Source organism: Staurois parvus, unplaced genomic scaffold, assembly GCF_062004578.1.
Source record: "Staurois parvus isolate SC_StPar_1 unplaced genomic scaffold, SC_StPar_1.0 ptg000569l, whole genome shotgun sequence".
In the NCBI taxonomy this organism is placed as follows: domain Eukaryota; kingdom Metazoa; phylum Chordata; class Amphibia; order Anura; family Ranidae; genus Staurois; species Staurois parvus.
In genome coordinates, this window is record NW_028318365.1 from 207,125 (window position 1) to 232,101 (window position 24,977).

The 24,977-nt window shown below is 51.0% G+C and overlaps 2 protein-coding genes across 2 annotated transcripts in view; both read left to right on the plus strand.

Moving 5' to 3' along the window:
- Positions 1-24,977, plus strand: part of LOC149450619 (uncharacterized) — a 225,844-nt gene that overhangs the window by 14,681 nt on the left and 186,186 nt on the right. The window lies entirely within an intron of this gene.
- Positions 868-14,531, plus strand: LOC149450620 (uncharacterized). The gene is made up of 4 exons (XM_089691686.1): positions 868-1,046; positions 1,126-1,323; positions 1,431-1,572; positions 12,408-14,531. The coding sequence occupies exons 1-4, from the start codon at positions 891-893 to the stop codon at positions 13,484-13,486; spliced, it is 1,575 nt and encodes a 524-aa protein (XP_089547812.1). The 5' UTR covers positions 868-890; the 3' UTR covers positions 13,487-14,531.

Consider the following 24,977-nt stretch of genomic DNA (forward strand, 5'->3'; position numbering starts at 1 on the left):
TGTAATGACATCAGAATGCTGCAACAAGCCTATACCCTGCGTAGTGTGGGGGTCCTGTGGGGGGGAATTATACCTCAGCCTGAAGTGGGGCTTTAATAAAATGGAGACCTGACTGGAGAGGTGAGGAGGATTCTGGGAATATCATTTGATGTGACTCTTTGTGTTCAGATGTAGAGTTTTCCTCCTGTGAAGTCTGGAGATCATATGACATCACATTGCCTCCACCTCCCTCCCTGATAGAAGAGAGAAAGAAGAAGAAGATTCTAGAAGTCACCAGAGAGATCACTGAGCTGCTGACAGGAGAGGTGAGCGGTGCCGGGAATTCTGGGACATTCTCCAGTAACAGACAAGGGATGTGTCTGGATGGTGACTGTATCATTGTGTGTGTCAGGTTCCTATAAGGTGTCAGGGTGTCACTGTCTATTTCTCCATGGAGGAGTGGGAGTATTTAGAAGGACACAAGGATCTCTACAAGGACGTCATGATGGACAATCAGCCGCCCCTCACATCACCGGGTAAGAGGAGACTTTATTGTAAAGGAGAGAGCAGTACGGAGGATCCACCTAGATCCCCCATCATCTGATAAACACATAGAAACAATGGATTCAGTCAGTGTGTGTGTTTCCTACAGATGGATCCAGTCATGGGAACCCACCAGAGAGATGTCCCCGTCCTCTGTATTCCTGGGATTCCACACAGGAAGGTCACACCATCCCTCACCATCATCAGGTAGATGAGGAACAATCACTGATAGTATCATTAGGATCTGTACATTATCTGCATTGTTACCATTGATGTCATTTTTATTATATATTCAGAGTGGAAACCTGAGAGATCCTAAAGTTGAGGTTAAAGAAGAGATAAAAGAGGAGGAGGATGAGGATGGGGGGATGGAGGTGTCAGAGCTTCTAAGAGAACACAAAGATCTGTACCAGGACACCATGGTGGAGTCATCCAGCTACAGGAACCCACCAGAGAGATGTCCCCGTCCTCTGTATTCCCGGGATTCCACACAGGAAGGTCACACCATCCCTCACCATCATCAGGTAGATGATGACAATTATTGGTAGTTGTGATTTATACACAGCATGTTTGTTACAATGAATGTTTTATTATATCTTTCAGAGTGGAATCCTCGGGGATGTTAATATTGATGTTAAAGAAGAGTATAAAGAGGAGGATGAGGAGTATGGAGTGATGGAGGAGTTTTCAGAAGGACACAAGGATATGATGGAGCCACCTAATACCAGGAACCCACCAGAGAGATGTCCCCGTCCTCTGGATTCCCCACAGGAATGTCACACCATCCCTCATCATTACAAGGTTGGTGGGATGGATCATCTAGAACATGGATTCATAGAGACAATGTGTGGATTTTTATGTGACCTTATATTTTACAGATGATATTCTCTCTCATTTTCTTGATTTAGAGTGGAGATCCAATCGATATAGAATTTGAGGTGAAAGCAGAAGAAGAAGAGGCGTATGTGAGGGATGATCAGCAGTCTATGGAGGAGGATGGAATAACGGGGTCATTTATAGAGGAGGACACTCCTACAGAGATCAGCACAGGTGGGTCATGAACACTAAATCCATTCCTCCACCCATACTGCTCACTGATTGGTCCAGAGTAGGGCGGGGACTGGGTGATATCAGCCTGTAATCCCCTGGTCACTTTCCTGAGCTGTGTTCCCCGTCCTGTATTCCTGGATTTCTCTCGGATAATCTTCCTTCTCTGTGCTGCAGACACAATTTATGTCTCTAGACTGGATTTATGGAGGTTCTGGGGTTCAGCTGGCAGCAAAATGTGGATTTTTACTCTAAGCATTGCATAATGTAGGCACCCAGGACATGTGACTGGGGTCTCCTGCCTTGTGCCTGACTCTTCCAGGGGACCTTCTCTGTTATCTGCTGGCTGTGCCGGGTGGAGGGATATGTCTGTAGTGTCTCAGACCCAAGTCACTGAGTGCAGTCTCAGGAGATGGGAGGCAGCGGTGTGGGACCTACATACTTACATAGTTAGTCTGGCTGAAAAAAGACATTCCATCTAGTTGTACCAATAAAAATAAAAGTTATAATCCGACACCCACAGCTGATCCACCAGAAGGCAAAAACCCAGCAAAGCACGATCCAATCTGCTCCTGCAGGGGAAAAAATTCCTTCCTGACCCCCCGAGAGGCAATCGGATATTCCCTGGATCAACTTTCCCTATAAATGTTATATCCAGTTATATTCTGTGTATCCAAGAAAGAATCCAGGACTTTCCTACAGCAATCCCCCCTTATGTATTATACATGGAGATCATATCCCCCCTTATGTATTATACATGGAGATCATATCCCCCTTATGTATTATACATGGTGATCATATCCCCCCTTATGTATTATACATGGAGATCATATCCCCCCTTATGTATTATACATGGAGATCATATCCCCCCTTATGTATTATACATGGAGATCATATCCCCCCCTTATGTATTATACATGGTGATCGTATCCCCCCCCCCTTATGTATTATACATGGTGATCATATCCCCCCTTATGTATTATACATGGAGATCATATCCCCCCTTATGTATTATACATGGAGATCATATCCCCCCTTATATGATATTCATGGAAATAATATCCCCCCTTATGTATTATACATGGAGATCATATCCCCCTTATGTATTATACATGGAGATCATATCCCCCCTTATGTATTATACATGGAGATCATATCCCCCCTTATGTATTATACATGGAGATCATATCCCCCTTATGTATTATACATGGTGATCATATCCCCCCCTTATGTATTATACATGGAGATCATATCCCCCCTTATGTATTATACATGGAGATCATATCCCCCCTTATGTATTATACATGGAGATCATATCCCCCCCTTATGTATTATACATGGTGATCGTATCCCCCCCCCCTTATGTATTATACATGGTGATCATATCCCCCCTTATGTATTATACATGGAGATCATATCCCCCCTTATGTATTATACATGGAGATCATATCCCCCCTTATATGATATTCATGGAAATAATATCCCCCCTTATGTATTATACATGGAGATCATATCCCCCTTATGTATTATACATGGAGATCATATCCCCCCTTATGTATTATACATGGTGATCATATCCCCCTTATGTATTATACATGGAGATCATATCCCCCTTATGTATTATACATGGAGATCATATCCCCCCTTATGTATTATACATGGAGATCATATCCCCCCTTATGTATTATACATGGAGATCATATCCCCCTTATGTATTATACATGGAGATCATATCCCCCTTATGTATTATACATGGAGATCATATCCCCCCTTATGTATTATACATGGAGATCATATCCCCCCTTATGTATTATACATGGAGATCATATCCCCCTTTATGTATTATACATGGAGATCATATCCCCCCTTATGTATTATACATGGAGATCATATCCCCCCCTTATGTATTATACATGGAGATCATATCCCCCTTATGTATTATACATGGAGATCATATCCCCCCTTATGTATTATACATGGAGATCATATCCCCCCTTATGTATTATACATGGAGATCATATCCCCCCTTATGTATTATACATGGAGATCATATCCCCCCTTATGTATTATACATGGAGATCATATCCCCCCTTATGTATTATACATGGAGATCATATCCCCCCCTTATGTATTATACATGGAGATCATATCCCCCCCTTATGTATTATACATGGAGATCATATCCCCCCTTATGTATTATACATGGAGATCATACCCCCCCTTATGTATTATACATGGAGATCATATCCCCCCTTATGTATTATACATGGTGATCATATCCCCCCTTATGTATTACATGGTGATCATATCCCCCCTTATGTATTATACATGGAGATCATATCCCCCCTTATGTATTATACATGGTGATCATATCCCCCCTTATGTATTATGCATGGAGATCATATCCCCCCTTATGTATTATGCATGGAAATCATATCCCCCCTTATGTATTATGCATGGAGATCATATCCCCCCCTTATGTATTATACATGGAGATCATACCCCCCCTTATGTATTATACATGGAGATCATATCCCCCCCTTATGTATTATACATGGAGATCATATCCCCCCCTTATGTATTATACATGGAGATCATATCCCCCCCTTATGTATTATACATGGTGATCATATCCCCCCGTTAATCTCCTCTTCTCAGTAGAGAATACATTCAGTTCCTCTAATCTCTCCTCATAGCTGAGCTCCTCCATGCCTCGTATCAGTTTGGTTGCCCTTCTCTGTTCTTCCTCCAGTTCCCCAATGTTCTTTTTGTGAATTGGAGGCCAAAACTGAACTGCATATTCCAGATGAGGTCTTACTAATGATTTGTATAGGGGGGGGATATTTCTCTGGAGTCTATACCTCTCCTAATACAAGAGAGGATTTTTCTCGCTTTAGAACCCGCAGCTTTTCATTGCTGCCATTATTAAGCTTGTGATCTACTAGAACCCCCAGATCCTTCACCATTGACCCCCCAAATCCTTCTCCAACATTTACCCCCCCTACCCCTCCAGATCCTTCTCCTCAATTGCCCCCAGATTCTTCTCCACCATTGATCCCCCCCAGATTTTTCTCCTTTGACCCCCCCTGATCCTTCTCTACCATTGATCCCCCCCAGATCCTTCTCTACCATTGATCCCCCCCAGTTACTTCTCTACCATTGATCCCCCCCAGATCCTTCTCTACCATTGACCCCCCCAGATCCTTCTCTACCATTGACCCCACCAGATCTGTATCCACCATTGACTCCCCAAATCATTTTCCACCCTTTACCCCCCCCCCCGATCCTTCTCCACCATTGCCCCCCTGATACTTCTCCAACATTTCCTTCCAGATTTTTCACCACCATTGACCCCCCAGTTGTACCCCCCTAGTATGTATGATGCATGTGTATTCTTAGCCCCCCCCAGTGCAGAACCTTACATTTATCACCATTAGCCCTCATTGGCCCCATAGCCCCCCAATTACACAGAGCATTGAGGTCGGCTTGTAAGTTGGAGACATCCTGTAAGGACGTTATTCCCCGGCACAGCTTGGTGTCATCTGCAAAGACTGGAATGGGATTTATAATCTCACACCCCATATTGTTTATATATATATTAATAGGTAAGGGTCCCAACACTGATCCCTGGGGTACCCCACTAATAACACTGAACCCTGGGGTACCCCACTAATAACACTGAACCTTGGGGTACCCTACTATCGACACTGAACCTTGGGGTACACCGCTAATAACACTAAACCTTGGGGTACACCACTAATTACACTGAACCTTGGGATACCCCACTAATAACACTGAGTCTTGAGGTCCCCCACTAATAACACTGAACCTTGGGGTCCCCCACTAATAACACTGAACTTTGGGGTCCCCCACTAATAACACTGAACCTTGGGGTACACCACTAATAACACTGAACCTTGGGGTACCCCATTAATAACACTGAACCTTGGGGTACCCCTCTAACCCCTTCCATACCAGGCACTTTTACCCCCTTCCTGCCCAGGCCAATTTTCAGGTTTCAGCGCTATCACACTTTGAATGACAATTGCGCGGTCATACAACATTGTACCCAAACTAAAATTTTATCATTTTCTTCACACAACTAGAGATTTCTTTTGGCGGTATTTAATCACCGCTGGGGTTTTTATTTTTTGCTAAATTAACAAAAAAAGACCAAAAATTCTGGGGAAAAAAAGTGTTTTTCTTTGTTTCTGTTATAAACATTTGCAAATAAATAATTGTTCTTCATAAATTTAGGCCGAGATGTATTCTGCTACATGTCTTTGGTGAAAATAACCCAAATTAGTATTTATGATTTAGTCTGTAGGAAAGTTATAGAGTTCACAAACTCTGGGAGATATCTGAATATTGATCAATCCTGAAGTACTGACAGCCAATCTCATTTCTTCAGATCCAAGAATGTGAGAACAGTACAGATATCCCCCAAATGTCAGAACGGTACAGATATCCCCCAAATGTCAGAACGGTACAGATATCCCCCAAATGTCAGGACGGTACAGATATCCCCCAAATGTCAGGACGGTACAGATATCCCCCAAATGTCAGGACGGTACAGATATCCCCCAAATGTCAGGACGGTACAGATATCCCCCAAATGTCAGGACGGTACAGATATCCCCCAAATGTCAGGACGGTACAGATATCCCCCTATGTCAGGACAGATATCCCCCCGAATGTCAGAACAGTACAGATATCCCCCAAATGTCAGGACAGATATCCCCCCGAATGTCAGAACAGTACAGATATCCCCCCAAATGTCAGAACAGTACAGATATCCCCCCAAATGTCAGGACAGAGGAGGACACTGAATGGAGGCCAGTGGAGGGATTGGCAGAGAGGGGTGGAGGACACTGAATGGAGGCCAGTAGAGGGATTGGAAGAGAGGAGTGGAGGACACTGAATGGAGGCCAGTGGAGGGATTGGCAGAGAGTTAGTAAGGTGGATGAGTCTGGCAGAAGCATTCATGATAGACTGAAGAGGGGATAGCCTGCGATGAGGTCGGCCAATGAGGAGGGAGTTACAATAGTCAAGGCGAGATATAACAAGGGAGGGAATAAGTTGCTTAGTGGTTTCCGAGGTTAGGAATGAGCCTTGGGGTACCCCACTAATAACACTGAACCTTGGGGTACCCCACTAATAACACTGAACCTTGGGGTACCCCAGTAATAATATTGAACCTCAGGGTACCCCACTAACACTGAACCTTGGAGTCCCCCTTCTAACCTTGGAGTACCCTGTAACAATCGCGGCGTCAGACCCCAGCCCTTCTCATCAAACTTGTGACCGAAGGACTGGCCAATCTAATTCCGCGCTGTCACGTGCATAACAATGCCACGCCCAGCTGCTCCCTGCACAAAGATTTTCCAGCTAATGGACCACAATCTGTGTACCTGCAGCCTAAAGAGTGATTGTTACTGGGTTAGGTTAATTACACAATTAACCCTTCACACTGCCACCACCTCCTTTTGTACAGAGAAAGAGGAAACTCGGCAATATCAGTTATAACACTATGATGATTGGATAATCGTCTATATACCACGGTCACTGCAGACAGAGATATATAGAGGTTTATATATATATAAATACAGAGAGCAATAACACAGCAAAGAGATAACAGAAAGAAGTTTAGGGAGGTAGAGTACTTGCCAAAAGTCCTGGGTTACGCAGATTTAAGGTCCTGAGCCAAAAGGGTGCCTTATCTCCCAAAGTTAGTTCCGATGTTAAAAGGGAGGATTCTTCAACTTCAACCCGACCTACTCAACTTAATTTTGTGCTCCAAGCATAACATCCTTTCTAGGAACTCAGCAGGGTGTCTCCTTGAAGCAGAGAACCAATCGCCTCATTTGGGGAGGGTGTTGCAGGCGGAGACCCAAGCTAGAACCAAAATCCCTCCCAATTAATATCATGATCAATAATTTACCCTCGGTGCATGTAGCAGCCTAGCCACTAGTAGATTAATATGCAGAATGATCTGCTGAACGTTTAGATATGAAATATGACATACCTGCTTGGGACGGTTAAGGAGATATCGTTTTCTGCTCTCCTGTAGATTCCAACTAGGGGGTGCAAGGTATCAGACAACTTGTATTGAAGTGACCGATCTGAATATATTCCTGGTTTTCATGTAAGTCTTTCATATCTCCAGATATAAAATTATATGGAAAAGGGGATTTATAAATGTGAGTCCGTTTTATAGCTAGCTGGAAAGTCTTTGAAGCTCAGTGAAGGACTGGTTTATGGTTTTACAATATCTCACATTGAGAAGCTAACAGACATCCAGGCACCAGCTAGGATGGGATTTATAACCCTGGAACTCTCCCACTGTGCCTGTGATCTCTGGCATCATACACACCACATTCCTGAGAGGGGGGGGGGGAATTGGAGGGAAGCTGACTTGGGAATAGAAATGATACAAGATGGAGGATCCTAAGCAAGATGGATGACCGCGTCCATCTCTGTATGCTCATCTGCTACATACCCCACTAACAACACTGAACCTTGGGATACCCCACTAACAACACTGAACCTTGGGGTACCCCACTAACACTGAACCTTGGGGTACACCACTAATAACACTGATCCTTGGGGTACCCCACTAATAACACTGAACCTTGGTGTACCCCACTAATAACATTGAACCTTGGGGTACACCACTGACACCCCTAGACCATTCAGTGTATGAATCATTAACCACTACTCTCTGAATACGATCTTTTAGCCAGTTTTCTATCCATTTACATTCTGATTTTTCCAGCCCATAGACTTTACCTTACACATTAGCCGTGTGTGGGGAACTGTGTCCAAGTATACCACGTCCACCACCACCCCTCTGTCCAAGTGTACCACGTCCACCGCCACCCCTCTGTCCAAGTGTACCACGTCCACCGCCACCCCTCTGTCCAAGTGTACCACGTCCACCGCCACCCCTCTGTCCAAGTATACCACGTCCACCGCCACCCCTCTGTCCACGTATACCACGTCCACCGCCACCCCTCTGTCCAAGTATACCACGTCCACCGCCATCCTTCTGTCCAAGTACACCACGTCCACCGCCACCCCTCTGTCCAAGTATACCACGTCCCCCGCCACCCCTCTGTCCAAGTATACCACGTCCCCCGCCACCCCTCTGTCCAAGTATACCACGTCCACCGCCACCCCTCTGTCCAAGTATACCACGTCCACCGCCACCCCTCTGTCCAAGTATACCACATCCACCGCTACCCCTCTGTCCAAGTATACCACATCCACCGCTACCCCTCTGTCCAAGTATACCACATCCACCGCTACCCCTCTGTCCAAGCATACCATGTCCACACCCACCCCTCTGTCCAAGTATACCACGTCCACCGCCACCCCTCTGTCCAAGTACACCACGTCCACCGCCACCCCTCTGTCCAAGTATACCACGTCCACCGCCACCCCTCTGTCCAAGTATACCACATCCACCGCTACCCCTCTCTCCAAGTATACCACGTCCACCGCCACCCCTCTGTCCAAGCATACCATGTCCACACCCACCCCTCTGTCCAAGTATACCACGTCCACCGCCACCCCTCTGTCCAAGTACAGCACATCCACTGCTACCCCTCTGTTCAAGCATACCATGTCCACACCCACCCCTCTGTCCAAGTATACCACGTCCACCACCACCCCTCTGTCCAAGTACACCACATCCACCGCTACCCCTCTGTCCAAGCATACCATGTCCACACCCACCCCTCTGTCCAAGTATACCACGTCCACAGTGGTAAACATACAAAGCTTTATTGAACTATGGAAGGCATTCAATCAGGGCAGTTCAAGGCACTCCGCAACATGCGGCTTGTAGAGACACTCATGGTAAGAAGGCTAACGGGGACTCAGTGGGACCTTGGCTGTGGGGTCTGACCTCAGCACAGCCCTCAGCACAGCTCTCTAGGGACAACATCAGTCTCACAGGGACTCAGCAGGACTTTGGCTGTGGGGCTTGATTTGGGTAGCGATGGCTCAAGAACTCAGGGGGACAGTCCAGGTAGCTATAATCCAGGCACGCAATGGGGCAGTTCAAGCAAGGGTAGTCTGAGCACACAATAGGGGCAGTTCAAGCAAGGGTAGTCTGAGCACACAATAGGGGCAGTTCATGACAAGGGCGGTCTGAGCACACAATAGGGGCAGTTCATGACAAGGGCGGTCTGAGCACACAATAGGGGCAGTTCATGACAAGGGCGGTCTGAGCACACAATAGGGGCAGTTCATGACAAGGGCGGTCTGAGCACACAATAGGGGCAGTTCATGACAAGGGTAGTCTGAGCACACAATAGGGGCGGTTCATGACAAGGGTGGTCTGAGCACACAATAGGGGCAGTTCATGACAAGGGCGGTCTGAGCACACAATAGGGGCAGTTCATGACAAGGGCGGTCTGAGCACACAATAGGGGCAGTTCATGACAAGGGCGGTCTGAGCACACAATAGGGTCAGTTCATGACAAGGGCGGTCTGAGCACACAATAGGGGCAGTTCATGACAAGGGCGGTCTGAGCACACAATAGGGGCGGTTCATGACAAGGGTGGTCTGACCACACAATAGGGGCAGTTCATGACAAGGGTGGTCTGGGCACACAATAGGGGCAGTTCATGACAAGGGTGGTCTGAGCATACAATAGGGGCAGTTCATGACAAGGACGGTCTGAGCACACAATAGGGGCAGTTCATGACAAGGGCGGTCTGAGCACACAATAGGGGCAGATCATGACAAGGGCAGTCTGGGCACACAATAGGGTCAGTTCATGGCAAGGGGGTTCTGAGCACACAATAGGGGCAGATCATGACAAGGGCAGTCTGAGCACACAATAGGGTCAGTTCATGGCAAGGGGGTTCTGACCATACAATAGGGGCAGATCATGACAAGGGCGGTCTGAGCGCACAATAGGGGGCAGTTCATGGCTTCTAGGGACACTCACGATAGGTGGCTTGCAGGCACTCTGCAGCAGGTGGCTTCCAGGAAGGTAGGCGGCTTGCAGACACTCATGGTTCTGGCAGGGATGTCCTGGCTCACAGCAGGCGACAGCAGGGAGGGCAAAACTCCTCAGCACACAGCAGAGCGGGTAATCCGGGCCCCAGAGTATTAGGCAGAGTATCGTGGGGCCAACAGCAAAGCAGTTCTAGCCCAGAGAATTAGCAGAGTAACAGCGGGTACTCCCAGTCCTGGAGTATTAGCAGGGAGGAAGCGGATACTCCCAACCCTGGAGTATTTAGCAGAGGGGCAGCGGGTACTCCCAACCCTGGAGCATTCTGCAGAGTGGCAGTGGATAATAGTCCTTACCTTTGGGGGGGTCTCCTGCAGAGTGCTCAGCAGGAATGACTTCGGAGGTCCAGTCCCCACCCGGACCTCCAAATGGCTTGCGAGTCCAGCAGTGGCGGAGATAGAAGACATATAACTGGTTCCTGCACTGGCCTGGCAAAAGCCAGGATGCTTCCCAGTTGCCCCGGCAATGTCCAGCCCAGTGCCGCTTTGCCAGGGCAAAGTGGCATGCCCCCTTGACTCGGGCCTTTGTCTCCTGGTGGGCGCAGAGCACAGAAAAGTCTTGGGCCAACACTGTACCTGCCAGGGGGCGCGCATCGACTGGTTGGCGGCCCCACTCTGGAATCTCTCAGCGGTGTGTCACCCCTCCTCGGCTATGCGGCCCTAGAGGTGTGAGGGCCATCGCAGCGGTCACTTCCCCCCATCCTGCACGGTCTGCCTTCAAAGGCCACATCAAGATGTGAGGAGGTGACAAGGGGCAGAGGGGTGAGGTGACTCCCTCATCCTGTGCAGCCTATCTTCAAATCAATCACCCCTCTGTCCAAGTATACCACGTCCACAGACACCCCTGCACTATATACTCTGTTGTACATTATATATTCCTAACCCCTGCACTATATACTCTGTTGTACATTACATACTCCTGACCCCTGCACTGTATACTCTGTGTTGTACATTACATACTCCTGACCCCTGCACTATATACTCTATGTTGTACATTACATACTCCTGACCCCTGCACTATATACTCTATGTTGTACATTACATACTCCTGACCCCAGCACTATATACTCTATGTTGTACATTACATACTCCTGACCCCTGCACTATATACTCTGTTGTACATTACATACTCCTGACCCCAGCACTATATATTCTATGTTGTCCATTCCATATTCCTGACTTCTGCTCTCTCCCCTCCCCCCACTTCTATATATACACATAATATGGATTCTCTTTTGTTCCCCCATTTCCTACCAGCTGGACATTTTATATCGGATGATGTGATTGGAGCACAGACTTTTACATGGTGATAATAATGTGATAACATCCTCCAACTTTGGACCCTTAAACAGATAGTGATAATGAGGGAGGAGCCAATACCCCAATGATGGTGGTCTTCAGTATCAGTCCAGTCTTCATCTTGGTTGTTCTCCCCCATCCTCACTCTCTGACCTCTGGTGGGGCTCAGCCCCCCTGTTCTTCATGACTAAATCATGGACTAAATAAGGAAGTGCAGTACTTCTTGTGTTGGGAAGATGGCGATGAGTGATAGAGGGGGTGGGGACCCTCATCCTATAATCCCCTCATCACTGTCCCTCCTATAAAAGTCAGTTCTGGTTGTTTCCTCACTCTCTGACTAAGGTCCATGAATAAAGAAATGACCTGGTAGGAGATTAGAGGAGCCATTTCCTAGTTCCCTTGAGGGTGGAATTGTAAGCTCCTCAGAGACCAAGCTGCCTGATGTGGACGGAGTCCTGGTTTGGGGGAACCAATCAGCTCCTGTCTAGTAATCCTCTTTGTCTTTGTATTTTAGTCCATGGCCGGGAGATGAGGAAAACCTCCGAGGATTGTCTCACTTTGTCTCCAGACTGGAAAGTAGAAGATGAGGACATCACACAGTATAGTCCAGGAGAAAACCTGGCTCCCTCCAATGTCCATCTGGCACCACCCAGTGTAGATGGACCATCGGATTCCTCATATCCTGAGGAACCTCAGACTGTGCGGGACCGGGCCGGCCTTCCAACAGGGAAGAGGTTCTCCTGTACTATGTGCGGGAAATGTTTTTCAGATAGGTCCAGTCTTCATAAACATCAGCGATCTCACACGGGGGAGAAGCCATATTCCTCTTCTGAGTGTGGGAAAGGTTTTTCATTGAAGTTCGATCTTTGCAAACATCAGAGATCTCACAAAGGGGAGAAGCCATATTCCTGTCCTGAGTGTGGGAAATGTTTTTCAATGAAGTCCAATCTTTACAAACATCAGAGATCTCATACAGGGGAGAAGCCATATTCCTGTCCTGAGTGTGGGAAATGTTTTTCTCAGAAGTCCAGTCTTTACACACATCAAAGATCTCACACAGGGGAGAAGCCATATTCCTGTCCTGAGTGTAGGAAATGTTTTTCAAAGAAGTCCAGTCTTTACAAACATCAGAGATCTCACACAGGGGAGAAGCCGTATTCCTGTTCTGAGTGTGGGAAATGTTTTTCAATGAAGTTTGATCTTTGCAAACATCAGAGATCTCACACAGGGGAGAAGCCATATTCCTGTTCTGAGTGTGGGAAATGTTTTTCAATTAAGTCCGATCTTTACAAACATCAGAGATCTCACACAGGGGAGAAGCCATATTCCTGTCCTGAGTGTGGGAAATGTTTTTCACAGAAGTCCAGTCTTTACACACATCAAAGATCTCACACAGGGGATAAGCCATATTCCTGTCCTGAGTGTGGGAAATGTTTTTCACAGAAATCACATCTTTGCACACATCAGCGATTTCACACAGGAGAGAAGCCGTTTTCCTGTCCCGTGTGTGGGAAATGTTTTTCACGGAAGTCCCATCTTTCCAGACATCAGAGATCTCACATGGGGGAGAAGCCACTTTCCTGTCCTGAGTGAGGGAATTGTTCCTCACTGAAGTCCTGCCTTCCTGTACATCAGGGGTCCCACACAACCCTGGAGGTGTATTAGTGCCTTGAGTGCGGGAAATGTCTTCTAGATGAATGTTGCTGGACATCCCAGCTCTCATGTGGGGAAGAAGCACCCCCTGATATACACCTCAGATATACTCCATGGCTGATCTTCATCATGGAAGAAACAGTTGATAAGGAGATGAGAGGCCCCCAAAGACATGGATGAAGTGCAGTAAATGTCGGGGTGCAGAGTGGTCAGTAGATCCTGGAAATGAAGGACACAACTTCAGCCCTTCTTGGGTGTCGGAGTTGCGTTTCCTGATAATGATATAGCGGGTTACAGAGCTAGAAGCCGGGAGAGCCCAGATCTCGTTATCGGGGAACTTTACACAGACAACAAGAACTTCTGAAGTTGATGTCCTTCATTTCAAGGCTCTACAGAACAGTGGTGACCCCGAAGCATCTCTCTGTCTTCAGTCCATCCTTCTCCCATCCCCCAACAGGAGGGAAGGAGAACTCCGCCCCAAACTAGGGGGGAACTTTCCTCTCATTATTTCCCTTGGCTTCTGTGTGGGTTTGGGTGGTTGGAGGAGTGCGGCACGAGACGGAACACAGCTTGTTGTTTTATGTCTACATATGGGGTCTGGGTAGAGGGGATCCACCGGAAAATATTTCTACTCTTTGATATTGTGCAAATCGTTTCTGTTTTCACTTTGAAGGGCAATATTATGTGTGGTTTGTAAAAGGGATTGGCCCAATAGATACCGCCCCACTTAGAGAATAGATGAACTAATATGACCAGCATTCATTCAGCCATGTCACATGTTGGGATCTTTTCTACTATACTTTGTTATAATAATGGAACACATTGTGTATTGTATTGTACACCAATAATAATGACTCCGCCCCCACATTCCAGACAAGGGATCTCCCTGACCAATCGGATTCCTTCCTTTGTTATTTCCTGATTCTATGATTACAATCTTGTTAGAAGTAAAACTATAATAAAGAATTGATTGAGTGAAATGAAATGTGTGTGTCGGGGCCATGATGGGGATCTTTGGGGGCCAAACATTTCTCACAGGAGACACTTTACAAGCCTTTGCAGGTCATCCAGTTTCTGGTTCACCATGAATAATGGCCCAGAGTGCAGGGGTCAGGAGACTACTTCATACAGCCCTGCAAACAACGTGCAGTGGTCAGGAGTATGTGATTTACCTCCCAGAGTACAGAGTGTAGTGGTCAGGAGTATGTGATTTCCATCCCAGAGTGCAGTGGTCAGGAGTATGTGATTTACATCCCAGAGCACAGAGTGTAGTGGTCAGGAGTATGTGATTTACATCCCAGAGTACAGAATGTAGTGGTCAGGAGTATGTGATTTCCATCCCAGAGTACAGAGTGTAGTGGTCAGGAGTATGTGATTTCCATCCCAGAGTACAGAGTGTAGTGGTCAGGAGTATGTGATTTCCATCCCAGAGTACAGAGTGTAGTGGTCAGGAGTGTGTGATATACATCCCAGAGTACAGAGTGTAGTGGTCAGGAGTATGTGATTTCCATCCCAGAGTGCAGAGTGTAGTGGTCAGGAGTATGTGATTTCCATCCCAGAGTACAGAGTGTAGTGGTCAGGAGTATGTGATTTACATCCCAGAATATAGAGTGTAGTGGTCAGGAGTATGTGATTTCCATCCCAGAGTACAGAGTGTAGTGGTCAGGAGTAGAGATGAGCGGATCGAACATGGCGAAGTGGAATTCGTTTCGAAGATTGGGAAATATTCGATTCGCGACGAATCCGAAGATTAGCCAACTTCGGATGCACGAATCGAATTTTCCCAAAAATGGCGGCGACATGTGTGGCGACGGAGCGGGGATCTCTGGGAAGGCGCGCAGACAAGGCGCGCTGACCCATAATGCATTCATTCATGACATGTGATCGCATTAGCCAATCAGCAGCCAGCCAGCCAGCACTGTGTAATGGTGGAGCTATAAATCGCGGCCATCTTAGAATTCTCCATTAGCCTCCGGTCATTCAAGAGAGACAGACCTGTCTGTATGAAGGGACAGAGTTAGGGCCACAGAGACTTTAGGGCCACAGAATCGTTACTCAGGGACACAGAATTGTTACTCAGGGACACAGAATCGTTACTCAGGGACAGACACAGAATTGTTACTCAGGGACACAGAATCGTTACTCAGGGACACAGAATCGTTACTCAGGGACACAGAATTGTTACTCAGGGACACAGAATCGTTACTCAGGGACACAGAATTGTTACTCAGGGACAGACACAGAATCGTTACTCAGGGACACAGAATTGTTACTCAGGGACACAGAATTGTTACTCAGGGACACAGAATCGTTACTCAGGGACACAGAATCGTTACTGAGGGACACAGAATCGTTACTCAGGGACACAGAATTGTTACTCAGGGACACAGAATCGTTACTCAGGGACACAGAATCGTTACTCAGGGACACAGAATTGTTACTCAGGGACAGACACAGAATTGTTACTCAGGGACACAGAATTGTTACTCAGGGACAGACACAGAATTGTTACTCAGGGACACAGAATTGTTACTCAGGGACACAGAATTGTTACTCAGGGACACAGAATCGTTACTGAGGGACACAGAATCGTTACTCAGGGACACAGAATCGTTACTCAGGGACACAGAATCGTTACTCAGGAGACACAGAATCGTTACTCAGGGACACAGAATCGTTACTCAGGGACACAGAATCGTTACTCAGGGACACAGAATTGTTACTCAGAGACACAGAATTGTTACTCAGGGACAGACACAGAATTGTTACTCAGGGACAGACAAAGAATTGTTACTCAGGGACAGAGAATTGTTACTCAGGGACACAGAATCGTTACTGAGGGACACAGAATCGTTACTCAGGGACACAGAATTGTTACTCAGGGACACAGAATTGTTACTCAGGGACACAGAATCGTTACTGAGGGACACAGAATCGTTACTCAGGGACACAGAATTGTTACTCAGGGACACAGAATCATTACTCAGGCACACAGAATCGTTACTCAGGGACACAGAATTGTTACTCAGGGACACAGAATCGTTACTCAGGGACACAGAATCGTTACTCAGGGACACAGAATCGTTACTCAGGGACACAGAATTGTTACTGAGGGACACAGAATCGTTACTGAGGGACACAGAATCGTTACACAGGGACACAGAATCGTTACTCAGGGACACAGAATCGTTACTCAGGGACACAGAATTGTTACTCAGGGACACAGAATCGTTACGTTATTTTTGGGGTGCTTATAGAATTAAAGAGTATGTCAGACAACACGCAGAGGAGTGGCAGAGGAGGCAATGTTTCAGGAGCGAGCAGACGTGGCAGCAGAGGAAGGGGTCGAGGCAGCACTAGTCGCAGCCAGAGGCCAGTGCTCCCGGTGTCATCCAGCGGTCGTGTCTCCACCGACAACCCTGCAGTCATCGATTGGTTGGCTCGGTCGTCTTACTCTTCCCAGGTCACCTCTGACACCTACAGCCAACGGTCGGTGGGTACGTCAGACACAACCGTTAGTTGGCATGGCCCGGGAGCAAGCCCACTGAAATCACGTGTCCTCTACCTGCCCCTGTCCTTTGGTGTTCCCTCACCAAGCGAAGTATCGCATGCTGTGGGCTCAGCCCCACTGTACAGTGAGGAAGAGCTAACAGAGGGCGGTCAGGAACGGGGGAGACATCCGCCTCTTCAGCAGCCAGGCGAAGAAGTACTGGCGAGGAGAGTGGCTCGGTAGCCGGTCTAGAGACAGGTCTGTCTCCTGACCCACACGCAGCCGAGGGGGCTAGTAGTGAGGCGGAAACCCTAATTGATGATGATGAGGCTGATCACACTTGGCAGCCTCGTCGTCATCAGGCTATTGCTTCCGCATCATCAGGAGAAGAGGGTGCCAGCTTGGCAGCGAGCAAAACAGTCGGTGGGTTGCCCAGGAGGCAGCAGGGTCGCAGCAGTGTCAGTGGAGCCAAACGGCCACGGAGTAGAGCACCAGCTCCACTGCAGCCTACCACCACGGCCAGTAGTGGTGCCGGTGTGCACGGAGGAAGTAGCAGTCAGCCAGTGAGGAGTAGCGGGGGCAAAGTTTCCTACTCGGCGGTGTGGCAATTTTTCGTCAAGCCGCCCGAGGAAGTAAACGTAGCTGTATGTCGACTATGTGGCCAGAAAGTCAAGCGTGGCCAGGGGGCCCATGTTGGGACTACAGCGTTGCGTCAGCATATGCAGTGTCGCCATTCGGTGGCCTGGGAAAACCGTGATAAAGATACGGCGGTTCTGCCTGCCCCAGCCCCCGCTCCGTTACTTGCTCCGTCACCCGACGTCAATCGCCCTCTATCAGCCAGTCAAGGCTCCAACACCTCTGCTGAGGGGAGTTGTCGCTCGTTGGCATCTTCCGCTCGTTCAGATGCTCCTTCTCCTGCTACTCCTCTTCACGGATTCCGTCAGCAGTCTTTCTTGGAATCCGTTTCCAAGAGACAACAGTTTGCGAGCACGCACCCGACGGTGCAGAAGCTGAACGTCCTCCTGTCCAAGTTGCTGGTTCTGCAGTCCCTCCCTTTCCAAGTGGTGGACTCAGCACCTTTCCGAGAAATGATGGCTTGTGCCGAGCCGCGGTGGAGAGTGCCAAGCCGGCATTTCTTCGCCAAAAAGGCAGTGCCAGCCCTGCATTCACATGTAGAAGAGATGGTGGGCCAGTCTTTGAGCATGTCGGTCTCTGCCAAAGTGCACGGCAGTGCCGACGTGTGGAGCTGTAACTACGGTCAGGGACAGTACATGTCATTTAGGGCCCACTGGGTGAACGTGGTGCCGGCACAGCCGCACCAGCAACTTGGACAGGTCACGCCGCTTTTGCCTCCACGTTTGCACGTCCTTGGTCCAGCAAAGATGTCCGCCTCTACCACCTCTTCTTCCGCCGTGTCCTCAGCCGCCACCCCCGTGCCAAGTCCCATTACCCGACCGGCATATCACATGTGCAGGGCGCAACGGTGTCACGCTGTGCTGCACCTGCACACTGCTGGTGGGTTCCATTTTGTCATAGGGTGCTGTATGGCCTCCCATTGCTGCTGCCAGGCCCGTAATCTGCCATGGGCCCCCGTACCGACTCCTCATGCTGCTGCCAGGCCCGTAATCTGTCATGGGCCCCTGTACCGCCTCCTCATGCTGCTGCCAGGTCCAGAGTGTGTCATGGGTCCCTGTACGGCCTCCCATTGCTGCTGTCTCCATCGCCACACTCTGCCATGTGCCACTTTCAGGTCTCCTCACACTGCTGGTGGGTTCCATTTTGTCATAGGGTGCTGTATGGCCTCCCATTGCTGCTGCCAGGCCCGTACTCTGCCATGGGCCCCCGTACCGACTCCTCATGCTGCTGCCAGGCCCGTAATCTGTCATGGGCCCCTGTACCGCCTCCTCATGCTGCTGCCAGGTCCAGAGTGTGTCATGGGTCCCTGTATGGCCTCCCATTGCTGCTGTCTCCATCGCCACACTCTGCCATGTGCCACTTTCAGGTCTCCGCACACTGCTGGTGGGTTCCATTTTGTCATAGGGTGCTGTATGGCCTCCCATTGCTGCTGCCAGGCCTGTAATCTGCCATGGGCCCTCGTACCGACTCCTCATGCTGCTGCCAAGCCCGTAATCTGTCATGGGCCCCTGTACCGCCTCCTCATGCTGCTGCCAGGTCCAGAGTGTGTCATGGGTCCCTGTACGGCCTCCCATTGCTGCTGTCTCCATCGCCACACTCTGCCATGTGCCACTTTCAGGTCTCCTCACACTGCTGGTGGGTTCCATTTTGTCATAGGGTGCTGTATGGCCTCCCATTGCTGCTGCCAGGCCCGTAATCTGCCATGGGCCCCCGTACCAACTCCTCATGCTGCTGCCAGGTCCAGAGTGTGTCATGGGTCCCTGTACGGCCTCCCATTGCTGCTGTCTCCATCGCCACACTCTGCCATGTGCCACGTTCAGGTCTCCGCACACTGCTGGTGGGTTCCATTTTGTCATAGGGTGCTGTATGGCATCCCATTGCTGCTGCCAGGCCCGTAATCTGTCATGGGCCCCTGTACCGCCTCCTCATGCTGCTACCAGGTCCAGAGTGTGTCATGGGTCCCTGTACGGCCTCCCATTGCTGCTGTCTCCATCGCCACACTCTGCCATGTGCCACTTTCAGGTCTCCTCACACTGCTGGTGGGTTCCATTTTGTCATAGGGTGCTGTATGGCCTCCCATTGCTGCTGCCAGGCCCGTAATCTGCCATGAGCCCCCGTACCGACTCCTCATGCTGCTGCCAGGCCCGTAATCTGTCATGGGCCCCTGTACCGCCTCCTCATGCTGCTGCCAGGTCCAGAGTGTGTCATGGGTCCCTGTACGGCCTCCCATTGCTGCTGTCTCCATCGCCACGCTCTGCCATGTGCCACTTTCAGGTCTCCGCACACTGCTGGTGGGTTCCATTTTGTCATAGGGTGCTGTATGGCCTCCCATTGCTGCTGCCAGGCCCGTAATCTGCCATGGGCCCCCGTACCGACTCCTCATGCTGCTGCCAGGCCCGTAATCTGTCATGGGCCCCTTTACCGCCTCCTCATGCTGCTGCCAGGTCCAGAGTGTGTCATGGGTCCCTGTACGGCCTCCCATTGCTGCTGTCTCCATCGCCACACTCTGCCATGTGCCACTTTCAGGTCTCCTCACACTGCTGGTGGGTTCCATTTTGTCATAGGGTGCTGTATGGCCTCCCATTGCTGCTGCCAGGCCCGTAATCTGTCATGGGCCCCTGTACCGCCTCCTCATGCTGCTGCCAGGTCCAGAGTGTGTCATGGGTCCCTGTACGGCCTCCCATTGCTGCTGTCTCCATCGCCACACTCTGCCATGTGCCACTTTCAGGTCTCCTCACACTGCTGGTGGGTTCCATTTTGTCATAGGGTGCTGTATGGCCTCCCATTGCTGCTGCCAGGCCCGTAATCTGCCATGGGCCCCCGTACCGACTCCTCATGCTGCTGCCAGGCCCGTAATCTGTCATGGGCCCCTGTACCGCCTCCTCATGCTGCTGCCAGGTCCAGAGTGTGTCATGGGTCCCTGTACGGCCTCCCATTGCTGCTGTCTCCATCGCCACACTCTGCCATGTGCCACTTTCAGGTCTCCTCACACTGCTGGTGGGTTCCATTTTGTCATAGGGTGCTGTATAGCCTCCCATTGCTGCTGCCAGGCCCGTAATCTGCCATGGGCCCCCGTACCGACTCCTCATGCTGCTGCCAGGCCCGTAATCTGTCATGGGCCCCTGTACCGCCTCCTCATGCTGCTGCCAGGTCCAGAGTGTGTCATGGGTCCCTGTACGGCCTCCCATTGCTGCTGTCTCCATCGCCACACTCTGCCATGTGCCACTTTCAGGTCTCCTCACACTGCTGGTGGGTTCCATTTTGTCATAGGGTGCTGTATGGCCTCCCATTGCTGCTGCCAGGCCCGTACTCTGCCATGGGCCCCCGTACCGACTCCTCATGCTGCGGCCAAGCCCGTAATCTGTCATGGGCCCCTGTACCGCCTCCTCATGCTGCTGCCAGGTCCAGAGTGTGTCATGGGTCCCTGTACGGCCTCCCATTGCTCCTGTCCCCATCGCCACACTCTGCCATGTGCCACTTTCAGGTCTCCTCACACTGCTGGTGGGTTCCATTTTGTCATAGGGTGCTGTATGGCCTCCCATTGCTGCTGCCAGGCCCGTAATCTGTCATGGGCCCCTGTACCACCTGCTCATGCTGCTGCCAGGTCCAGAGTGTGTCATGGGTCCCTGTACGGCCTCCCATTGCTGCTGTCTCCATCGCCACACTCTGCCATGTGCCACTTTCAGGTCTCCTCACACTGCTGGTGGGTTCCATTTTGTCATAGGGTGCTGTATGGCCTCCCATTGCTGCTGCCAGGCCCGTAATCTGCTATGGGCCCCCGTACCGACTCCTCATGCTGCTGCCAGGCCCGTAATCTGTCATGGGCCCCTGTACCGCCTCCTCATGCTGCTGCCAGGTCCAGAGTGTGTCATGGGTCCCTATACGGCCTCCCATTGCTGCTGTCTCCATCGCCACACTCTGCCATGTGCCACTTTCAGGTCTCCGCACACTGCTGGTGGGTTCCATTTTGTCATAGGGTGCTGTATGGCCTCCCATTGCTGCTGCCAGGCACGTAATCTGCCATGGGCCCCTGTACCGCCTCCTCATGCTGCTGCCAGGTCCAGAGTGTGTCATGGGTCCCTGTACGGCCTCCCATTGCTGCTGTCTCCATCGCCACACTCTGCCATGTGCCACTTTCAGGTCTCCTCACACTGCTGGTGGGTTCCATTTTGTCATAGGGTGCTGTATGGCATCCCATTGCTGCTGCCAGGCCCGTAATCTGTCATGGGCCCCTGTACCGCCTCCTCATGCTGCTACCAGGTCCAGAGTGTGTCATGGGTCCCTGTACGGCCTCCCATTGCTGCTGTCTCCATCGCCACACTCTGCCATGTGCCACTTTCAGGTCTCCTCACACTGCTGGTGGGTTCCATTTTGTCATAGGGTGCTGTATGGCCTCCCATTGCTGCTGCCAGGCCCGTAATCTGCCATGGGCCCCCGTACCGACTCCTCATGCTGCTGCCAGGCCCGTAATCTGTCATGGGCTCCTGTACCGCCTCCTCATGCTGCTGCCAGGTCCAGAGTGTGTCATGGGTCCCTGTACGGCCTCCCATTGCTGCTGTCTCCATCGCCACACTCTGCCATGTGCCTCTTTCAGGTCTCCGCACACTGCTGGTGGGTTCCATTTTGTCATAGGGTGCTGTATGGCCTCCCATTGCTGCTGCCAGGCCCATAATCTGCCATGGGCCCCCGTAACGACTCCTCATGCTGCTGCCAGGCCCGTAATCTGTCATGGGCCCCTGTACCGCCTCCTCATGCTGCTGCCAGGTCCAGAGTGTGTCATGGGTCCCTGTACGGCCTCCCATTGCTGCTGTCTCCATCGCCACACTCTGCCATGTGCCACTTTCAGGTCTCCGCACACTGCTGGTGGGTTCCATTTTGTCATAGGGTGCTGTATGGCCTCCCATTGCTGCTGCCAGGCCCGTAATCTGCCATGGGCCCCCATACCGACTCCTCATGCTGCTGCCAGGCCCGTAATCTGTCATGGGCCCCTGTACCACCTCCTCATGCTGCTGCCAGGTCCAGAGTGTGTCATGGGTCCCTGTACGGCCTCCCATTGCTGCTGTCTCCATCGCCACACTCTGCCATGTGCCACTTTCAGGTCTCCGCACACTGCTGGTGGGTTCCATTTTGTCATAGGGTGCTGTATGGCCTCCCATTGCTGCTGCCAGGCCCGTAATCTGCCATGGGCCCCCGTACCGACTCCTCATGCTGCTGCCAGGCCCGTAATCTGTCATGGGCCCCTTTACCGCCTCCTCATGCTGCTGCCAGGTCCAGAGTGTGTCATGGGTCCCTGTACGGCCTCCCATTGCTGCTGTCTCCATCGCCACACTCTGCCATGTGCCACTTTCAGGTCTCCTCACACTGCTGGTGGGTTCCATTTTGTCATAGGGTGCTGTATGGCCTCCCATTGCTGCTGCCAGGCCCGTAATCTGTCATGGGCCCCTGTACCGCCTCCTCATGCTGCTGCCAGGTCCAGAGTGTGTCATGGGTCCCTGTACGGCCTCCCATTGCTGCTGTCTCCATCGCCACACTCTGCCATGTGCCACTTTCAGGTCTCCTCACACTGCTGGTGGGTTCCATTTTGTCATAGGGTGCTGTATGGCCTCCCATTGCTTCTGCCAGGCCCGTAATCTGCCATGGGCCCCCGTACCGACTCCTCATGCTGCTGCCAGGCCCGTAATCTGTCATGGGCCCCTGTACCGCCTCCTCATGCTGCTGCCAGGTCCAGAGTGTGTCATGGGTCCCTGTACGGCCTCCCATTGCTGCTGTCTCCATCGCCACACTCTGCCATGTGCCACTTTCAGGTCTCCTCACACTGCTGGTGGGTTCCATTTTGTCATAGGGTGCTGTATGGCCTCCCATTGCTGCTGCCAGGCCCGTAATCTGCCATGGGCCCCCGTACCGACTCCTCATGCTGCTGCCAGGCCCGTAATCTGTCATGGGCCCCTGTACCGCCTCCTCATGCTGCTGCCAGGTCCAGAGTGTGTCATGGGTCCCTGTACGACCTCCCATTGCTGCTGTCTCCATCGCCACACTCTGCCATGTGCCACTTTCAGGTCTCCTCACACTGCTGGTGGGTTCCATTTTGTCATAGGGTGCTGTATGGCCTCCCATTGCTGCTGCCAGGCCCGTAATCTGCCATGGGCCCCCGTACCGACTCCTCATGCTGCTGCCAGGCCCGTAATCTGTCATGGGCCCCTGTACCGCCTCCTCATGCTGCTGCCAGGTCCAGAATGTGTCATGGGTCCCTGTACGGCCTCCCATTGCTGCTGTCTCCATCGCCACACTCTGCCATGTGCCACGTTCAGGTCTCCTCACACTGCTGGTGGGTTCCATTTTGTCATAGGGTGCTGTATGGCCTCCCATTGCTGCTGCCAGGCCCGTAATCTGCCATGGGCCCCCGTACCGACTCTTCATGCTGCTGCCAGGCCCGTATTCTGTCATGGGCCCCTGTACTGCCTCCTCATGCTGCTGCCAGGTCCAGAGTGTGTCATGGGTCCCTGTACGGCCTCCCATTGCTGCTGTCTCCATCGCCACACTCTGCCATGTGCCTCTTTCAGGTGTCCGCACACTGCTGGTGGGTTCCATTTTGTCATAGGGTGCTGTATGGCCTCCCATTGCTGCTGACAGGCCCGTAATCTGCCATGGGCCCCCGTAACGACTCCTCATGCTGCTGCCAGGCCCGTAATCTGTCATGGGCCCCTGTACCGCCTCCTCATGCTGCTGCCAGGTCCAGAGTGTGTCATGGGTCCCTGTACGGCCTCCCATTGCTGCTGTCTCCATCGCCACACTCTGCCATGTGCCACTTTCAGGTCTCCGCACACTGCTGGTGGGTTCCATTTTGTCATAGGGTGCTGTATGGCCTCCCATTGCTGCTGCCAGGCCCGTAATCTGCCATGGGCCCCCGTACCGACTCCTCATGCTGCTGCCAGGCCCGTAATCTGTCATGGGCCCCTTTACCGCCTCCTCATGCTGCTGCCAGGTCCAGAGTGTGTCATGGGTCCCTGTACGGCCTCCCATTGCTGCTGTCTCCATCGCCACACTCTGCCATGTGCCACTTTCAGGTCTCCTCACACTGCTGGTGGGTTCCATTTTGTCATAGGGTGCTGTATGGCCTCCCATTGCTGCTGTTAGGCCCATAATCTGCCATGGGCCCCCGTACCGACTCCTCATGCTGCTGCCAGGCCCGTAATCTGTCATGGGCCCCTGTACCGCCTCCTCATGCTGCTGCCAGGTCCAGAGTGTGTCATGGGTCCCTGTACGGCCTCCCATTGCTGCTGTCTCCATCGCCACACTCTGCCATGT

Bases quoted from the DNA above. Each gene is read 5' to 3' on its own strand.
- LOC149450620 (XM_089691686.1), top strand. From the start codon at position 891: ATGGAGGTGTCAGAGCTTCTAAGAGAACACAAAGATCTGTACCAGGAC. The intron at 1,047-1,125 runs GTAGATGATGAC...TATATCTTTCAG, and splicing joins CCATCCCTCACCATCATCAG to AGTGGAATCCTCGGGGATGT. The intron at 1,573-12,407 runs GTGGGTCATGAA...TTTGTATTTTAG, and splicing joins TCCTACAGAGATCAGCACAG to TCCATGGCCGGGAGATGAGG.